At 39.9% G+C, this 20,798-nt stretch overlaps 1 protein-coding gene across 1 annotated transcript in view; it reads right to left on the bottom strand.

Annotated features, from left to right (window-relative positions):
- Positions 1 to 20,798, bottom strand: part of myo1d (myosin 1D) — a 119,835-nt gene that overhangs the window by 21,462 nt on the left and 77,575 nt on the right. The window contains exon 21 of the mRNA XM_026178077.2: positions 11,748 to 11,902. Coding sequence (XP_026033862.2) covers positions 11,748 to 11,902 — 155 coding nt within the window. The remainder of the gene's footprint in view (positions 1 to 11,747; positions 11,903 to 20,798) is intronic.

Genomic DNA, 20,798 nt, shown 5'->3' with positions numbered 1-20,798 from the left:
GATTGTATAGTCAACTTTCAGTGACACAGCAACTCTTGGTCTCATGTTACCTTGAAAAACAGATTCCAGTAAGCATACAGGTCTTAACTTAAGTAAAATGAGAGCACTGCTGCTGCTGCAGACACTGACTGGACTTGATTTAAAGGCCATAACATAAGAGATTCATGCCTACTATTTTTGCTTTGCCAACAAAGGCTGATGTCTATACAATTTATGTTTTAAGTATTTTTATTTCCACATGTACGTAACCATGTTCAAATATCCACTGTGGAATAATAAAATATGAAAAAGGGTCTCAAAGGATGAACGCAGCTCTAACCATTGGAGACTCACATTAAAACCCTGCCAGTCCTTGAAAAAGCTCAATACACCCATACAAAGAAAGACTACTGTCATAATAGAGAAGGACAGGCTTTACGCGTCTATGACTAAAATAACGATCTTACTCAAACACAAACAGAAAGGAAATTAAGGAACAGTGACGCCAGCATGTCTGACGACATCATCTTACTACTGGAGACTAATGTGATCCCTGATACGCAACCTAAACCAAGAACACACAAATCAGTCAGACTTTATTCAGATAAATACAACTTTTCCATAACCAACTTCCTCTAAATTTTCTCCTTCCTTTTCTGTTATCTCTAATTTGATCCATTTCTTGCATTGCTTGCAGTCTCTCCCTCACCTCCCTTGCTGTTCTCTCCCTCACCTCCCTTGCTGTTCTCTCCCTCACCTCCCTTGCTGTTCTCTCCCTGTTCCTAACACTCTTACTAATACTGTGTTTATTTCCCCCCCTCTGTTCTTAAACCCTGCAAGCATTCTGATTTAACACCCCTCTGGGGTGTCAGAAGCAGACAGGGGGAGGCTAAATGTTGAAGTCTTTAGGAAAGGAGGCAGGAAGCAGAAAGAGAATCTGACCACATAACTCTGATCAATGAAGCGTTGTGTACTGCACACTACTGCTGACTCATACTGTCGGACAGGATGGAGGGAGAAGAGGATGAATAATATAAGCAAGTGGGAGTGAGACAGAAGGACAAAGGGTGGGGTAGAGATTACAGGAGAGTAAGAGAAACAAATGATATAACCAAGACGTATCTGTCACAAAGACAAACCTGAACAGTTTATAGGGACAGAACAAGGGAGGGAAGGAGAAAGTAAGCTAGGATGCTCTTATGTAGGAGGTAAGCTTTTGGTAAAAACATTCACAGTTGTAACAAAATCAGTACATACATAAAAATACTGCTTTAACTCCACTAGTCTTCAAACTGAGAGGACCTCAGACTTCTAGTAGGATGAGTGCAGGGGAATGAGTTATGGCTGGTTTGAGCAAGAGCCACAAAAACCTGCAAATTATTTTGATTTTTCTTTTGATTTCTACAGTCGGTGACCAGAGCGAGTGTACTCTACAACATCTGGACAAAGTCTTAGTTTTGAGTAGGGATGGGTATCGAAAACCGGTTCTTGTTGAGAACCGGTTCCCACTGTTTCAATTCCTTGGAATTGTTTGCCATTTTTGCAAACGATTCCCTTATCGATTCCAGTCGCCCCGAATGACGTCACCACGTTGCGGAGGGTCATTTACCTGGCAGGAAACACGGCGCCTCAAAACTTTGGTTATACTTTACGAGAACGGATGACAACAGGGCAACTTGCAATACTTGCTAAGTAGATATTTCATTTAAGGGAGGAAACACTACGAATATGCAAAAGCATTTGCTCACAAAACACGCGATGACCTTAAATGAATGTCGTGTTTTTAATTCCGATCCGGACTCGTGAATCTCAACCCAGCAGCAGCGGTAACGTTTGCATGTCCTCTCCCATTAATGCGGCAGGTAAATAATCAACTAACAGTGCATATTATGTTAGCGCGATCTGCCTTATTACAAAACCTGCCATTACTGTGCGTTTAGGTGACCATGATGAGAGAGACAGAGTCTGGCTCAGATGCTGGCAGTTCTCGCTGCAGTCTACCGGTAGCGTCTCCTTTCAGGCCAGGATAGACGAATGTCACCGAGCAGTGACTAAGTTTGTGCTAAAAGGCTTGGACCCATTTGCCACAGCAGATGCCCCGATTTTCGGTAAGTGAATGTGTTTAATTGTAGGCAGGGACATTACTGGATATTCTTGTGTAATTGTTACAGAATAATTTATGTTATACTTTGTTATTGCTACAGAAGAATATTTATTTTATTATTTTACATTTACAATTTTTTTCCTGGGGACCCTGTGACACCCCATTGAGGAGCCGTAGGCTGTGGATCTCTTAAGATCTCACTGCTGCGTTTGTAAGGCCATGTTACTCCTAAATTTCTATGTTGTTCAAAGAGAAGATATAAAACAAAGTTCTAAGCTAATCGACCTTAGTGTTCTCCTTTTATAAAAAGAATCGATAAGAGAATCGATAAAGAATCGAATCGTTAAACAGAATCGAAAATGGAATCGAAATCGTGAAAATCTTATCAATACCCATCCCTAGTTTTGAGTGAAATATTTTCAAATTAAAAATCACTTTAAATTAAATAACTAGCACAAAATAATAAATATAAATGTGAAGCACGCTGTGATGCTCAGTTAATTTCATCTGTCAGACGTCATGTTATACTCACCAAACTGCTGCTTTATTTTCTTTTACCAGAACAACTTTTACATTTTCCAGTTAACTGAAATGATTTCTTCTCTGTCTTGTTTTTTCCATTTGTCATTATAACAAACAATGACTCAGCATCATTTCCTGACTGTTTGTCTTGCACTACTCTGTCCTTTATTTTTTGATTTATTTCTGTAAAATGTCTCAATTATCAGATGGACTGTCGAGGAAGGTAGATGTTCTCCTCTGATTTAATTTAACCAACTTTGATGATACCAAAACTTTTTATTAAGATGCAGTATTATGATTTCAGACACTGAAAACATCAGCTACTACTTTGGTTTGTACCTAAATATCATTGAAAGCTAACAAGCTAAACTACACGGGTGCACAACAAAATCTGTGTTAATTTAACACCAAATACTTTAATTATCATATAAAAAGTCCTGTTTTAATCGGTCTATAAAAAGAAGGCAAATATTGGAAAAAAAAAAAACTTTTTCCAGGTGAAATAAATGCTTTTCAGCCTGATTTTTCTCATTAAAAGAAGGAAGAGCAAGTGCAAATGGAATCTGCACTGTTAACTATCTAAACACTTTAACATTAAACTGCAAATAAACTTGTCTTAGCGTTTTTGTGACCGCTGCAGTTGGTATAAATTGTTGTATAATTTATCCATTTAAATTCTACTTAGGCTTATACTTAGGAATATATCTGCCTTGCTACCACGGGCAGATGTAGCCACTAGCTGTTTGCTTCACCTCTGCTAATTTAAGTAGCTAAACTGGACCTCTTAACCATGTTTATGTCTTGTTCATACTGACAAAGTAATACGGTCTGCTGTGTGGATAATGGCACTAACAATACATACAGCCTGTCCAAGAAGCCTTTGCTCAAGTTTTGGTTGCTGAAATTCTAATATTTCATTTGTACATTTGTACAATAAATAGTAGGCTGTCTGTGTGATGCGATACAACTGTTCAGGCTGAGAAAGTACCATGTTATCCAAGCTACAACCTGATCACTTCAGGCTAAAAAGCTAAAGCTAAAGCCTAAACCCCTAAATTTCAGCCTCAAAACAACAGTCAACATCAAGGTGACTATGCCCAATGTTTATTTACAGTCTGTAGTTTTTATGTAATCAATATATAATAAGTTAATAGTCAATACAGAGGTTTGTTAAACAAAACAAACAAACTGTTTTATTACTAGGATGTAATCGGTTATTGTATTGGCACTACATTCAGTCCCGATGTTCTTCTCCTTGACTAATTGACGAATTTTTTAATAACAAAACCATTAATCTCTTGTTGCAGCCAAATTCACACAGAGGACAACAGGCAAGGATGCTATCAATGTCCTTAACCCCCCACACATCCACACACAATCCATCCACTGCACAGGCTTTTTCATTAGTCACTGTGGACATTGTAGCAACAGCTTGACTTCCCAGAGTCTTTATCTAAGAAACCAATTCCAGCTGCTTACACATCGCAGCAACTACAACGGCAGAAAACAGCAGAGATTATGTGAACCAAGGATTTAAAAGAATCAGCGGTGAGTTAGGAGGGGAAGACGTGCCAAGAAGTTTCTAATAATACATTCAGAACAACATCAACATGGCGTAAAACCCACTGAGTGCCACTTTCAAATGTCAAAAAAAAAAAAAAAATCCCAACCCTTTTTTTTTTTTTTTGGCATATATATATTGAATTTTATTCATCTACCACCTGGAGCTTATCACCTATGAGAATTGAAGACGAGGATGAATAATTCATTACAAAGTTATTTTTACATTTTGTCTCTCAGTGAGGAAAAGTGCGAGTCAACATGGAAGCCTGAGATGTGGCACTGAGTGAGATATAAACTGCAACACATTTAAACAGAATACAGCACGAAGTAAATCTCATATTTATTATCAAGTCATGGTTTATTGTGCACATTTTAAAAGTGTGCAAGTCTCTTGTTCATGATGATGAGTTAACAAAGACCTCACCCTGTTAGGAGAAATGGTGTTCTTTAACATGGCCTGCAATTCATGGTGGGTCTGATATTGGAAGACAAAGCCAAAAAACAAGGGTTAGGGGGACATTTGTCTTCAAAGAAAAAGTTGTGCTTTACCAGTGCTGCTGGCACATTTCAAAACTGGTTTTTGTCAGTTTCAGTAAAGCTCAGCAAGCAGCCTGTGAGTGTTTCCAGCAGATTTGCTGTCTTTTGTGCAATCTACTGATGACCTCGCCAACCTGCTAGCAACTAAAGCAATCATAAGGAGGCTTGGAGGTCCTCATACCTCTTTACAACCACTAGCAGCTCCCACCAACCACTCATCAACCAATCATGGAATACACATTTATTTCCAGTGACTGGTGGTTACCAGATGGTTGCTGATTGGTCTTTAAACTTGTGTGACTGAGGTCTTAAGCAACACTAGTGAGAAAACGAGAATTACTGCCATACCTCTGCCATCTTTTTCTCTGTGCTGGTTAATGCTTTACCTTATACTTCACATATTTATTCTTAGACTCTAGTAGAGAAGCTTTGCATGAATCACAGTTCAAAATAATCCCTTCTCATCTTATACTGCTCCTTGGGGCAGTAGTTCAGTAGGTTTTTAGCTTACACAGATTATTTGTAGACACTATGACCTCATAATTTGAAACTTCTACCGTGTTTAATATAAACACTGACACAATATATAAGATAAAAAATAAGGACAAGCAAAATAAGTCCTCTTCAAAGACATTTTAGGGTAAAAAGACACTTGCAAACATTCAGCCGTTTCTTGTGGTGGCAGATAATCTTTACCTTTGGCATTTATTGCCAGCGGCAGAGCATTTCTGATATGCGTCTATTGACACCACACTGCAGACTGGTCCTAATGAAACCATAGTTTCTCTTTGCATTATTGATAGCTGGTCCTTTGATATATTCTTCGTGGGGTGAACAAGAAATAAGACTTCACAAACTAATGTACTGTGTTATGGTATATACAGTTTATGATATAGACCTGATTCCACCCTGTTACTATTAGAGGATGTATAGTAATCAGTGAGAGAGGCTGGAACATATATATGAGGTCTTTTGGGTTCTTTGACTCTGTCCTTGATTTTAATGTGTGACAGATGCAGCGTGTCTACTCCTATCCTAGCAGAGGATTTGTGGGTGTGCTGCAGTCACTGCTGCATGGTGCGCATGTCAACACACACACACAGGAGCACACACGCACACAAGGGAAAGACAGAGAAAAAAGGGGGTGGCTCTGTCTTGTCTAAATATAGGCCTCAACAGCAGCACAGCCTTAAATATTTCATTGCCTCTTCTCCAGAAATGAAGAGGGGGGGAGCCAGAGGAGGAAAAAGGAAAGATTGAGAAAGAGTCAGAGAGAGAGAGATGAGCAAGTGGAGGGGGGGCCTAAGGGGTTCAGGAGAGACTGAGATCAGGACAATAGGGATAGTCAAAAATAGGAAGAAGAAAGAAGAGCAAAAAAGGATACGCAGAGGAAGGAAGAAAGAAGAAAGGCTGGAGGCAAGGGAATCTAATCCCTCCTCCTCCTTTTTATGCAAAATAAGACTGAAATATTTTGGAATTTCTTCAGACAAGTGGTGCATCACGGCCGATAAGAGGAAGAGGGTTATCTTCTTATGTATGCGGAGTCGAAATCTCTGAATCACTCCAGCTTGAAGGAACTTGGTATTGATAAGTTTGTGCTTGACATTATGAAAAATACTTTCATTTCTCAGCAAAATAAATAAATAAATAAATAATAACAGAAAATATCAAACAGATTAATGTCAAGCAGATTTGCAAACTGTCAAAAAGAAATGGCACCACACGGAAACTCAAGTATCCGACTACAGCCATGACAGAAGAGGATTTATTCCCTTTGGCGGTGTCATTCTGTTTTGGCCTCGATGTCACTTTGAGGAGGATAAAGTGTTGCTTTGTTGCTGATTTAAGCTGCCCTTCTTCCAGTATGCTGTTATGGACACTGTGCAGCATGCTGAAGGAGAGATAAAGGTTAAAGCCGCATCTACAGGGAGCTGCAGCAGCAGGACACTGGATGCAGAAGATCCTACAGTACACAAGCATGAGCGCAATCGCATGTACACTGCTTCACGGGAAATCCTCCACAAACACAACACACAAATCTACTAAGAACAAAGGCACAATCACGAACACGTACACATTATTTGCACATGCTGGTGTTCCCTTTGTTCTGTCACTGTTTCACAATGATGGATGAGCCTGAATGTGAAGCACATACAGGGTCATTACGCGAGGCCCACTGGAGGTTCTTAACAGCCCGACACCTACGGGGAAATGGGCTCCACAATGGAACAAGGTAACACCATCAAACGGCAATGATGAAGGACGCACACACAGGCAACGCTGCAAACACATTAAACACCAAGATGAGCAGATGCAGGCACATCTGTCTGCAAGCAATACTATATGCACCGCCCTGTCTCTCTCTTACAACCACAGACACAATGAGACACAAACATGAACAGAGAACTCAATGCATGTAGCAGACTATACTGTAGACGGGTCAGGAATAATAATAATCAGTGTCAGTGACTTAAAAACACGCCTTATCAAAACATTAATGTATGGGTATATCAAATTAACGAAAAGGTCAGCTATCAACAAACTACATTGTGTCACTGGTTTGATCTTAAGCAGTCATTTAGCAGCTTACTGAGTTTATTTTAAGACTGAGTCATTTATTTTGGACATTGACATCTTCTTCTACCATGAAAACGCAAAGTTCAACTCATGTGAAAATACTAAACACACTGCCAAGCAACTAAAAAACAAAAAAATTAAAAAAAAACACTGTAATAGTTCACTCGACCCTCTTTAGTGCTGATGATGGCACACATACATTGTTTCAATAAGCTTATGCCAAGCTCATGTCACCATATTGATTTCCATCCAGAGTTGGATTCATTTTTCACTGAGATCTTGTATCGATGTTGGGAAAGTCAAACCGCTGCATAAAGCGGCACACATCCCACCGACGCTGATTGAAGTTGAGGTTTGCGGCGAGCGTCAAGATTATTTCTCACACTCAACACGCTTTCACTGAATCCTGGAATATTTCCATGTCGTTTCCAGCTCATTACGTATATTCGGGTAGTCTGCTGACCACAGTTTTGGGGACACAACATTGCTGAATCTTGTTGTGTCCCAACTGAATCTTGAGCAGATCAGATCAGCACCCACACTAGACACGATGGGTGCATCACTTCATGTGGTCTAAGGAGCTTGGAAAGAAAAGCGTCTGGACTTCTTTAAGTTTCTTTGAAGACGTTTCACCTCTTATCCGAGAAGCTTCATCAATTCTAAGAGCAACTGGTGGAGAGTCACAGATTTTAAGCCCTATGCGGGTGTCCCCAAGAGAGTAATGGACCCCCTATGGATCCTCTACCTAGTCACACGAGCCAAGGTGTGAAAACGGGTGTGGGTCACAATCAGCCAAGGTTTCAGGTGAACCCACTGTGAAGCCTAGCCCCACCTTACCATCCGATTTAAAGAAGTCCAGATCCTTTTCTTTCCAAAATCCTTAAACTACGATGACGTGGATGACTGATAAACTTCATGTACCTCTTTTCTGCACTAATTGAAATCTAGACTCAGACCACATGACCTTTAGCCAGTGCTTCAGTGTCCAATCTTTGTGCGCACTAGCAAACACAAGAAGAAGAAAAAAAGCTTCTGTTTTCTAGGTAAATAGAAGGAGCACTGGGAAGCAAAGCATACAGCAGACAGAGAGGTTGCAAAGGCAGAGGAAAAAGCTTATAGGGAGTTGTAGAAGCCGGGTTAAGACAGTATGTATTGTAGTATGAGACGAGCATCAGGGGTGATGTGTAACATCACAAGATGATAGTGAGACCCGCTATGATGTATGGTTTGGAAACTATAGTACTGACAAAAAGACAGGAGGTGGAGCTGGAGGTGGCAGAGGTGAAGAGGCTAAGAGTTTTGTTCAGACCAGAATGGACAAGATTATTAATGAGTATAGCAGAGGGACAGCTCAGGTTGAGCAGTTTAGAGACAAAGTTAGAGGGGCAAGGCTGGTGGCTGAGGTTTGGACATGTACAGAGGAGGAATAGTGACTAGACTGGACAAAGGATGTTGGAGATGGAGCTGCCAGGCAGGAGGAAAAGAGGAAGATAACAGAGAAGGATAGATGAAGTGAAAGAGGACATGCAGAGGGCTGGTCTGACAGAAGAGGTTGCTAGGGTAGGAAGAGATGGAGGCAGATGATCCATTGTGGTAACCCCTAAAGGGAGAAGCCAAAAGAAGATATAGAAGAAGAGGCCGTTTTAGCAATCTCCTTAGTGGTTTTCTTTGCTTGATGCATCTTTTATCTGAATGCTGCAGCCAAGTCCCTGGGCAGCTGGTTTTGTCCGTTTAAAAAATAATCCCATATAGATGACTTTGTAATCTTTTCCATAACCAGCGAGTGTGTGCTGCTTGGATGAAAGAGGACTGTTCACACACCTCCCCTCAATAAATACGCCAGTTGTTGGACTGACGACTGGATGTGGATAAAATGTTTTATTTATATTTGAAGACATGATGAAATTTTCCCTAACTTCAATACGTAATACTGCAGGTGGAGCACAAAACAGCAATTATAGAAGAACTGCACGTTTAGACACACTCTGACTGTTTTTGTCCATTTTCTGATCCACACCACGTTTCACACAGCGAAGTTAAACTTTTTTATGCCGTCAATAAAAGATGGACCGATCACCTGCATGTCTGATGTCCACAGCTGTAGACTTTGGTGACACTATTGAGCTGAAAAAACAAATAAAAATCTATGATTACCAGTCAACTGAATTTAAATACACAATTTTTCCCAACTCCCACAACCCTGAACTGAATAAGCAGAAGAAGATGGATACATGGAATTTCTCCACTATATTTGTTTTAAGTTTAGAAGGTAAAAAAAAACAAAAACTTTCTTTCTGGTGACACAAATTGAAAAGATTGAATAATAAAGATGCCCAGACTTAACTGGATGCCTGCTTCTAAAACAAGCTACAGTATATTTCTCACTGTGAAGAACAGATGGGAAATCGTTTTGTGTAACTTTATCAAAAAATTGTAACAAATAAATATAGATTTACTGAACTAAAGAAATTTTTATAACCTCATTCGGCTGCTCGATTATTTGCAAGGGGTCCCCACAGTGGATAGATCCACATATTTAATTTGGCCCAGATTTTATCTACAGTACACAATATCTTCAAAAGCTTTAGATTTTTAGTTTGAAAGGGCCTGAAGATCTCTGATGCCTGAGATCTTTCGGCCCTCAGGTGGCACTGCATTAAAAATATGCATGAGTATTCAAAGAAAAACCACTGCGTGGGCTCAGGAACACTTCCAGAACTCACAGTTCAGAGAATCAACCAAAAATGCAGGTTAAAGCTGTATTAAAGAAGTAGAAGCAATAAGTGAACACGATCCAAAAACACATCTTCTCTGGGCCAAAAGTCTTTTTCAAAAACATGGACATGCAACCTTTGGATTAAAGAGGAGCAGGTTTCTATCAAAGTTTACTAAAAAGCCAACATGTCTGATGGTATGGGGGTACATTATCTACAGGTTTTAAAGGAACGTGTGCTCCCATCCTGACGATGACTTGTTCAGGAAAGGCTTTGCATATTTAAGCAAAGCCTGCATTTAAGCAAACTACATACTGCATCTATTACAGCAGCATGGCTTCACAGTAGAAGAGTGTGGGTGCTTAACTGCCCTGTCTGCAGTCCACAATCCTCTCCAAAAATCCTTCAGCTGGTCCCCTCAGTTCCCAGATGTTTACAGGTTGTTATTAAAGAAGAGAAGATACTACAGTGATAAACACGGTCCTCTCCCACGCTGCTGTCATCAAATTTGAAATGAGTCAATATTTTTCTTCATTTTAAACATTTGATATGTTTTCTATGTCCTCTGATGTGAATAAAAGTTGATTTATTAGATGAGCATTCTATTTTTATTTCCATTTTAAAGAACCCAACTTTTTCAGAACAGGGTTTGCATTTGCACAGTAGTTTCATTTCACATTAGTGTGTCGATCTTTACTGCGTTTGTCTTTTCCCTGCTCCCAGTCTCACTGTGAATGAACATCCTTGCATACAAGAGACAGGTGAAGCGAAATAACATTGAAATGGTGACATAAATCTAAAATAGCGTAGTTCTTCCTCAGTAATGTCAGCTCACTGGATCAGAGATTGCAGTTAAGTTAAAAAACTGAAGATTTACAAAAAAAGTGAAATATCTCATAACTGATAAGATTCCTCCATGTTACGTACGTTACATCTTTCCCTCAGCAATGCAATGATGCTGACGCGTGGCGTAGTGAACAGAGACCAACCGAGAATTAAACTGAACAGACTGGACAGCTGTCAGCAAGAACCAATCCAGCTTTTTAATCAGGATTAGCCTGATGTCCTATCAAAACATCTGATTGGCGCATCCATACTGACTTTTGTTCATTTCACATTTTTGACCTAAAGCGGACACAAAACCACGTAGAAACGAAACAATAGCTTTAGAAAGAATTAACAAACATTTTATCCCAATTATCCATCTGCCTTTCTCAGCTGAACAGGAAAACAACAAATGATGTACGAATTAATATCCTGTCCTGAAGCGTGCTCTGAGTCCTTATTAAGTGAACATTAGGGTTTAAGTGGGGACAGCTGCTGCTGCGTCGTCTAACTGCCTCATAATCCTGCAACCACAGGTCACATCAGCCAGTACCACACATATGAGCCAGTGTGACTGGATTTGACATAATGTTCTAGAAATTCAATTGAGCCAATTTTATTATTTTCTCAATTTAGGAAGCACGTTGCTCCTGCAGCTATGCGGGAAATTACCTCAAATGAGAGCCGCACAAGGTTTAAGTGGGGACAATATGCTGATTATTAACTGGAAGCAGTTTTCTCTACACAGTAAATAGAAGAAATGAGCTACCTTCACCTCGTGTCACCCACAAGTCTTTAAATCAGAACAGCTAACATTTTTCGGGACATTTTAACATATCATATTTAGGCACATAAACAGGTGACTCTGCTTTCACCAGTGCCTGTTGCCCTTCCTCTGACTACTACTTGTTTCCCTCACTGCTTACCTCTTGAAATGGCTAAGCAGGGTGCCAACTAGCTCCCCGATGCGGCTCTCATTGGCAGGCACCATACCCTGCAGGCACACCACGAGATCCCTGCTGTCCTTGGTGTGGAACACAACCAGCTGGTCCTTCCCGGGGGACACGCTCAGCCCTGTCACCTGAGATACACAAATAGAGAGAGAAAGGACACACGCAGTTAAACACAGATAAACATGTACATAAAACAGACAGAGAAATACACAAACAAACACTCTGCACTGTTACAGTGTTACAGTTGTGAAAATCAGTGGAGTAATTTGGTTTCACCACAGCTTGCTTCACCAAGAAGTAAAGTGAAGAGAGCTGAAGGATTTGGACTGGTCAGTACAATAATTACTTACACTCACCTGCCACTTTACTAGGTACACCTGTTTAATGGCTCATAACACATTAATGTAGTCAGCCAATCACACAGCAGCAGCTGAACGTGTTTAGGCATTTCAGGATGACCTGTTGAAGTTCAAAGTGATCATCAGAATGGAAAGAAAGGTGTTTTATCATGATCGTTGATGCCAGATGGGCAGGGATTTTCCCACATAACCATCTCCAGGGTTTACAGAGAAAATGTCCTACTGATGCCAGAAAAAAATGGCTGGACTGCTTTGAGCTGACAGAAAGGCAGAACGAAAGGTCTCAATTTCTGCCTCATTTTGTGTAAGAAACTGAAAATATCTTCCCTTTTATCAACAGTTCAGGCTGGTGGTGGAGGTGTAATGGTGTGGGGGATATTTCCTCGGCACATTTTGTGCCCCTTAGCATTAATTAAACGCCACAGTCTGAGTATTGTTAACGACCATATCTATTGTGTTATGACCACTGTGTACCCATCCTTTGATGTAGGGCTGCCACGATTAGTCAACTAGTCACGATTACATCGATTATCAAAATCGTCGACGACTAATTTAATAGTCGACGCGTCGTTTGAAGCTTTGTAAGATCCCCAAAGACGCAGGAATAATAGCAGGATTTAAGAGTGTAATAACGGACTGAAACAGAAGATGGCAGCACTGCATGTACAAGGATGCCAGCTGCCGTTAAACCCTGAAGAAGAAGAAGCTGTGTCCCAGAATTCATAGCGCGGCCCAGCTCAGTTTCCAACAATGGCGGCAGCTAGTTAGTTTTAATATTACTCTTATTATTCTTTCTGGGTCACAAAATAAACGTTTAACATATTTTCAGGCGAGAATGTAGCTGTGTAAACCTCAAATATCTGCTCAGTTTATCAGGACACCACATATTTTCAAAAGCGCTCCTACGTTTTCGGAGACGTCTGTTACCCACCAGCTCGATAGCTAAGCGGGGTTTAAGGCTCGCTAGAGCCCGTGAGAACACCGGAATCCCGGCAAATCGTTTTCAAACCCACCGCCGCCTTTCGCTACTCAGGTTAAACATGATATATAAGTCACTTAGATAACTTAAAAATGTTATTGTTTGGCTGTTATATTTTAGATAGCAAGGTGCAGACGGCTGAGTTTATTAAACTTCACCAAAACAATCTGCAAATTTCATTAAAATTTAATAAACTATCATCTTGCCTTTATTTTTAGTTAGCACATACCTTAAACACTTAAAGCTGTATGCTAATGATAGTTATATAAGAGCAGATGCTGCTGGTGCAATAAGCTGTACATTTTATGTCCAATGGATGCTTGAAATGATTAGTCGGCTAATCGCAAAAATAATCAGTGACTAGTCGACTATCAAAATAATTGTTTGTTGCAGCCCTACTTTGATGGCCGCTTCCATCCATGATCTAAAACTGGTTTCTTGAACAGCAAGTTTAACCCACTCAAATCTGCCCATCAGTCACCAGATCTCAGTCCCAGAGAGTGTTTGAATGGGAGATTCGCATGGTGGATGTTTCGCCAACAAATCTGCAGAAACTGTGTGATGCCATCATATCAATATGAAGCAAACTGTCTGAGGAAGAGGCCAGTATATGTTAATGATCTTCCGTTAGTCTTGTCTTTTTCCAATATGCACGTCTTTATCCTGTTAATTTCAACAGTGGGACAAGGCTGGGCATGTACTTTTATTCTTTAAACATTGTGTTTTCTTCATTTCAAAGGAAACTATTAGCCGCTCGATCTTCTAGCAGAAATTGTGTAGGCTAAACATACTTTCCCCCCTTACTTTTCATTTATGATAAGATTGTACAAAATATTGCTGCTTGTTCCTGTTTTTATGTGTCCCCGAAAAGGATGCATATACAGGGTATATGGTATATGGAAGAAAAGAAAAGAAATACTCTGTTTGAATCATGAAAAACCCCTTTTTGAATTTTCTCAGAATAAATAAGAAAAGATCATTACTATTACACTAAGGCAAATTGGTGATTTATCGACAAGATGTGATGAATTACTCGGACAAATATCAGTCAGTATCCGTCTCTGGTGTCAACTGGTGTACGGGATTTCTTCTGGTGGAGAACGTCATCAGCATCTAGAGTAATGCTTTATAGATTAGCCTCCCAAAGGGCCAGTCTAATTTTTCCAATTAGAGCCCCCCGAACTAAAGCAGCTGGGTTAAAAGGAGACTCTGTTTTTCAGCTGGATTGTCTGCTTCACAGGTCTACAAAGCTGCAGGAAGAATCCAATATATTTACAGACAAACACTTTTCAGGAGAAAAAAGAAGACCTGAGCTTCATTTCTCATTAACTTCCCATTACTTTTCCCTTTATCCTATATCCACCCTCTATTTAGCCTCGCTTTCCTTTGTCTCCTTTGTCATCTCCCCTAGGTTTTAGCCATTTTTCTTTGTCTTTCCAAGTTGAACTGAAGGCAGTGAATGTTGAGGAAATAGCCAGAGGGCAGCCAGTCAGCTACACTAATAACCATCACCAGAGAGCAATGCCGAGACAAACTCCCCATCACAGGCAGACAAGCAGAGACAGGTTTTGACCGGCAGCAAATCAACCAGCTAGCTTATTTAGCCTCAACATGATGCCCGTGATTTCAGAAACAAACACTTCACGTAATCACCGTGAATTAAAGCCTAAAGCCATGCCTCTCTGTATAGCAATCCACCCACAGTTAATTACAAAGAGCCGATTACATTTACATTTATATTAAAGGCTTAATTGATTGGAACGACAGTCGGTGTTCTAATGAGTTGGGTAATGATACATTCAGATTCGCTTCCTTGTCTCATTTTTTTCTCTGTCTTGATTCCCCCAAATCAGTTTAACCAGAATATGGAATCTGTTAGAGCCATTCATCTGCCCCGCCACCTGCTCAATGACTCGTCTGTCATCCAGTTACATATTTAACAAAACTTGGAGATATGGACATATTTTAGTCCTGCCCTCCAATTTGGGCGCTACACGCTCTGGATCTGCATTGACGATTACACTGTAGGATTTTCAGTGCAGTTGTTATGTAGACTACACGACTGTACAACTTTTTAAAGATGTGATGAATCCCAGTTATTTCATAATATTTCATGTTCTCCTCTTTGTTGTCTTGTTTGTTAATAATAACCGATTATCTTTAGGATATGGAATATTGCAAGAAATGTGAAACTGTGAGTGGAACCTTCACTCTTACACTTCATGTTATAGATGTTTCAATAGTTAATCAATTAAAAGTAAATATGAACACCTTCCTAGATTTATTATCTTCCAAAAGTTTTCTGAAAACTTGAGATAGATAGAGATAGATATATATATATATATATATATAGATAGATAGATAGATATCTACATGGACCACGGATGTCAAGAGGACAAAATGTGAACAGCAGGTTTTCCCAGTTTATTCTTTGGGGATCAAATAATTGGTTATATAACACATCCCAGAAGCCCAATTACGATGGAAAGGGTGGGTGCTCTGTGATTAAATGAATAAAATAACTTAAGCTCCATAGCCATCCATGTTGCAAAAATGCAAGGGCATTCAAGCTGCAGATGCACAAATTTACAGTATTATTACAATTTATTTTTCATCATATCCTGATCTTGGGAGTGCATAAGCTGGCACTTCTTGTGTTCAATGCTTTTGAGTTATTGGAGACAACTGGTCAAGAAAAACACCACGCACTACACAGCCCTATGTAGACTATTGAACTGAGTGTGTAAATAAAGTATATGTGGTCACACTGCAGCTCTAGTTTGTGTTTGGTTGAGAGGTATGAGGAGAGCGGGAGCTCACTGCAAAGAAGGGAGGGAACGAGCGCACATACAGGAGGCCGATTTGTGCACATGCCTGAATGACACCAGACATCAGCTGATCTGCCCTGCCGCTCGGTATCCATGACAACACCGTCTCCTGGGAAGTTGGCATGACAACAACGGCGGGAGAGAGAAGAGAGAGGGGAAAGTCAGCACTAGATAGGAAATGGGGGGGAGGAAGAAGACGAGGTAAAAAAGAATGAAAAAAAAAAAGACAAAAAAAAAAGATTGCGAACAGAAGCAACGCGAGCCACCGATTCAGAATCGGTATTTCACCCCTTTCTTCAACGTTATTTTGTTTAATTTCAATGAACGATAACAAGCCAATGATCTCACAGCATTAATTGGCATATAAATCCTCTGGCAGACAGTTGTTGGCTCTTCACTACAGTTTTGGCCATCTATCAGCCCAGTCTTTCCTTTTAGCTGCCCTGCAGGAGCAGCAGTAAATACACAGAATAGGGCAGCCAAGGGGATGCTGTGGTGTTAGCCTATCACTGCTAATCAACAATGAGCTAACTGCTCTCCCATCTCTTTGACCTTGTCTGATCAATAGCACCAAGTCACGCTGCTGTGGCTGTCTGCCCACATCTCTATCCGCTCCTCCTCACCCACCTTTCCTTCAGCTCTTGCACTTTTTCACCTTCACCAATTCACTCACCCTTGCAGTCTGACATTTATTACATAAAGGTCTTGTATGTTATGTACACACTGGGACAGTGATGTAACGATTAAAAAAAAAAAAGATGAATGAAAGTTCGACACCTAAAGACCGTGTTATGTGTTTGTGCATTTATTGGTTTAGAGCAAGATGTTTTTATTTAAATTTGCTTCTATCTCCACTTAAAGGCAGTTTCTTTGTGCACATGTGGACCTTCAGTTGCTGCCATTTTTAGATCACACCATGGAAATTCTGTTCTGATCACTTGCATTTGTGCATCAGTGATGTGTTAAATCTCCTATTCTGTGCAGAAATGTCCATCCTGCAACTTCAATTTCAGTTTGAAAAGGACAAAATTACAGGAAGCCAGTTGCAGGTGGTGAAGAAAAATCTCCTGTCTCTTCAGTGTGCTGTGAGAGCACACAATGTCAATTTGTACAGTGTGACCCTGGGCTGGGAATTCAGGCAGCACAAAGCTGTAAATGTTGGAAAAATAAATGAGAACCATGCGTCTGGTTGCATCACCATGAACTCTGCACTTTCCTCCCCTGAAAATTGCTGTGTGGTCCCTGTGTTGTTGCCTGATAACCCAGCGCTCATCAGCAGTGATACAGAAGATGATGTTTGCTCTCAGGAAAATTTAAAGTCAATGAAGAAATTGATGCGGTGTACGTACAAGCACTTGTAACGTGTCTGCAGGAAAGAGATGATTTTGAACAGGTGGTCAGCCGAATTTAAATGAAGTCTGGACTTTTTATAAGCACAGTTGTGGATCTTTTACAATAAAAGCGTACCTCCTATTGTACAGACACTAATTTGTGAATGCCGATGACTTCATTAAAAAGCTTGGCACTGTAATCATTTCCAGTAAACAGCCGTCTGTTGGGAGTATTTGCAAAAGAGCCCAACCTAATAACAAAAATGCACAATATTACTGAATGTACGATTTCAGAACACCACTAATTTTTTATATTTTAGATCAAATCTGAAAAAAGACGAGCTGTCAGAATGTCTCTGTCCTCACGTTTCCCTCCAAATACAGTTTACATGTAGAGCTCTGCGTATACTGAACTACTCCCATTGTGTTGCTGTCAATGTTTGAATGCTACAAACCATTCCCCTGTGCACTGATGGCTCTCTGTATGCCTCGTACATCAATTCAGGATGTGCATATGCATATGTGTGTGTCACTCTCTCTGAATGAACAATAACTAAAAATCCCCTTAACTCATGCTGCTCTCTCTGTCTGCCACCATCTGTCTCAACTCAATCTCCCAATTTCACTTCCAGATGCAGCGATGCCGGATTTGGGTGTCCATCTACAAGCTCTCTAATTCCCACTTGTCACTTTGTCAGATTCAATGCTGGGGTTTCTTGTCATAGCTGTCAGTGCACAGCAGCCTCATATCTCACTCATTTCTTCCACACGACAGGGGCGTATGTGCCTTGGAGATTAATGCGTTACACCTTCACTTTCTATATCATTTTTGCCTCGCCTCGAAGGTCAGAGGTGCAAAAGCAGAGCACAAGCAACGTTTGTGCCATTTTACCGCAGCAGAGCTCTTGATGGCCAAAACGGAAATGCCAAAAGTTTGTGTAACATGTTCATTAAAGTTTAAAAGAAAGAAATTCTACTTTCAAATATATAATATATAGTTTATACATGCTCTGTGAGATTGAACTTTTATATCTCAAGAGTTTCACCTGAGTGGTGGTCGGCCTGTTATCGTAGTAAAAACACCTGAACTACTGTGCAAGTATAATTGACACCCACATGAGCAGTAATATAAAGTTTTAGCTCTCTGTTCATTCGTTTAAATAAAGACTGCTGTTGTAAGCCCAGCGTAAGTGGCCAGAGATGCTGCGGTCAAGTGGTCAGACTTTTTTTCTAGGACTGCGATGGCACCCAGAGCTTAAATTTATCTCAGGGATAGTCCAGCAGTTATTTTGGAGCATGCTTGTATTAGCGACAGCCAGGTTTGATAATATCAGTAAAATCATGACCATCATTATTTTACCTGATCGACTTCCAAAAGCAGACATTCCTCAACTAATGAGGAATGCCAAATATCTCATTTGCTATGAAGTGAACACAAATTAAACTAAACAGCTGGAGGCTTTGGACATTAAATGACAGATTTTAAACATGAAGACGAAACAGTGAGAGATGTTAAAATGAGAAGTGTGCAGCTTAGAAACTGCTAGGGTCAGCATAAACACCAAGTTAATGCACAGCTTGTCAAGAACCCCAAATGCAAAAATGCACACGGCTAATCTAACTTGCAGCAAGAAAGCAAATACGCCAACTTTTGAGCATGCCAGTTACGGGCAGAGACTAGGGGTAGTATAATAATCAGTTTAGAAGCTTACAAGGACAAACTGAAACAGGATCAAATCATCTACTGACCTTATAATAATAAGCTGTTATAACAATAGCAGCAGTTAACCTTAAATGATGCTAGTTTTGGCTGTAATAAATGGCAGCATGAATCATACAGGACACATTTACCATGGAAACAGCCTCCTGTGCTACGTGCATGCAGCAGCATTAATGAACCTATCACAGTGAGAACGTGAATTAAAACCAGCCAACTGCAAAGCTGAATGAGAATTTTTGCATATTGACACATTGCCAGAGGATAACAGGCTGGTGGGAAATCAATACTGTCACCTTTGCTACAGATTCAGGAAGCCACTCACACTGCTTCCTCTTTCTGTTTGTTGTTTGCTGGTTCTAACATACAGCAGGACATCAGTTAGGAGGGTTCGTGGTGGATGCTTCAGCAGTGTTGGTCAAGTTACTTGAAAAAAGTAATCAGTAACTAATTACTGATTATTTCCCCCAAAAAGTAATCCTGCTACTTTACTGATTACTTATTTTCAAAAGTAATTAATTACTTAGTTACTTTTTAAAAACACGATTTAAAACCTGAATAGGTAATAAAGCCCTATTCTACTTTTTCTGCATAATCCATCATACAAAATGTAATCAAATGGAAAAGTCTCTTTTTTTTAAACTTGTTTTATCAGTTTTAATCTTTTAACTTTATTCATCAAGCAAAAATTAAATTATATGCACCATTCTCTGACTTGAAGAAATTAGTTTAACATTTAAACCTATTTTCTGCACATTCCAGCACATACAATAAAATATTTTTTGTGTTTACACTCACTCTTTCAAATAGATGCAAGTAAAACACAGCAGAAAATAAATAAAATCAAAGACTCAGCGGTCCTGTTGCTCTATTTTCACCTGCATAGCAAGCAGAGGTTTGCCCTGGTGCAGGTGTGCTGCAGCGGTCAGTTGAAGAATCCGCACACTCGGGGTTTGCTCGGAAGTTCAGGGGTTTTTTCGCTGTAAAAAGAAGTTTTCTTCCCACGCAGTGAACAGCGGACACTAATGTTTTTGTCACTTTTTACGGAATCAAACTCAAAGTAAGGTCAGTACTTCCACGCTTTAAACGCTGCACGCTCATGCTCTCTCCTGCACTCGATATATGATCCATTGTTGATCTGCACACAGCTGTTGTCACGAACGTCGCACTCGCTTACGTCATTGTCATGAGACACTCGCAAAAAATCACGGTTTTAGTAACGCAGTAACGCAGCGTGCTTACGGGAAAGTAACAGTAATCTAATTACCTTTTTGCAATAGTAATCCCTTACTTTACTCGTTACTTGAAAAAAGTAATCAGATTACATCTCTGTTCACGAGCCACCAATTTTATATTCATGTTTGTCCACACTCATGTGAAACTTTAAAAGGAAATTAATTAAAAAAAAGAATCAAATAAAATGTTTTGCCAAGAAATATCTACTTCAGAAGATAAACTTGGGGATGTTGCTACAATGATTTGTAAAACTTGGATTATTGACACACATCTTCAACTTGCCAACCCAGTAGATCGATATAACAATCACCACTTCAAAGTGGGGATGCTAGATTCATAACACCAATTCAATACACATGGTCACAATCTCACCTCCTGTTTCTCAGATAAGATTCTGATTTATGTGAGGAGATGTGTTTTTGCAGATTCAGATGAACTCGAAGAAATTCCCTAAAGACCTGACCGAAAGTTTAAAAGGATGGGATTTTTGCACGTACAACTGATGGAATTTGCTTGCCCAATAGTTAAAAATATATCATTTAAACTAATTTAAATGATCATTTTAAGCCAATTA

This window comes from Astatotilapia calliptera, chromosome 8 (genome assembly GCF_964374335.1).
Source record: "Astatotilapia calliptera chromosome 8, fAstCal68.1, whole genome shotgun sequence".
Lineage (NCBI taxonomy): Eukaryota > Metazoa > Chordata > Actinopteri > Cichliformes > Cichlidae > Astatotilapia > Astatotilapia calliptera.
This window is presented reverse-complemented; position numbering and strand designations above follow the sequence as displayed.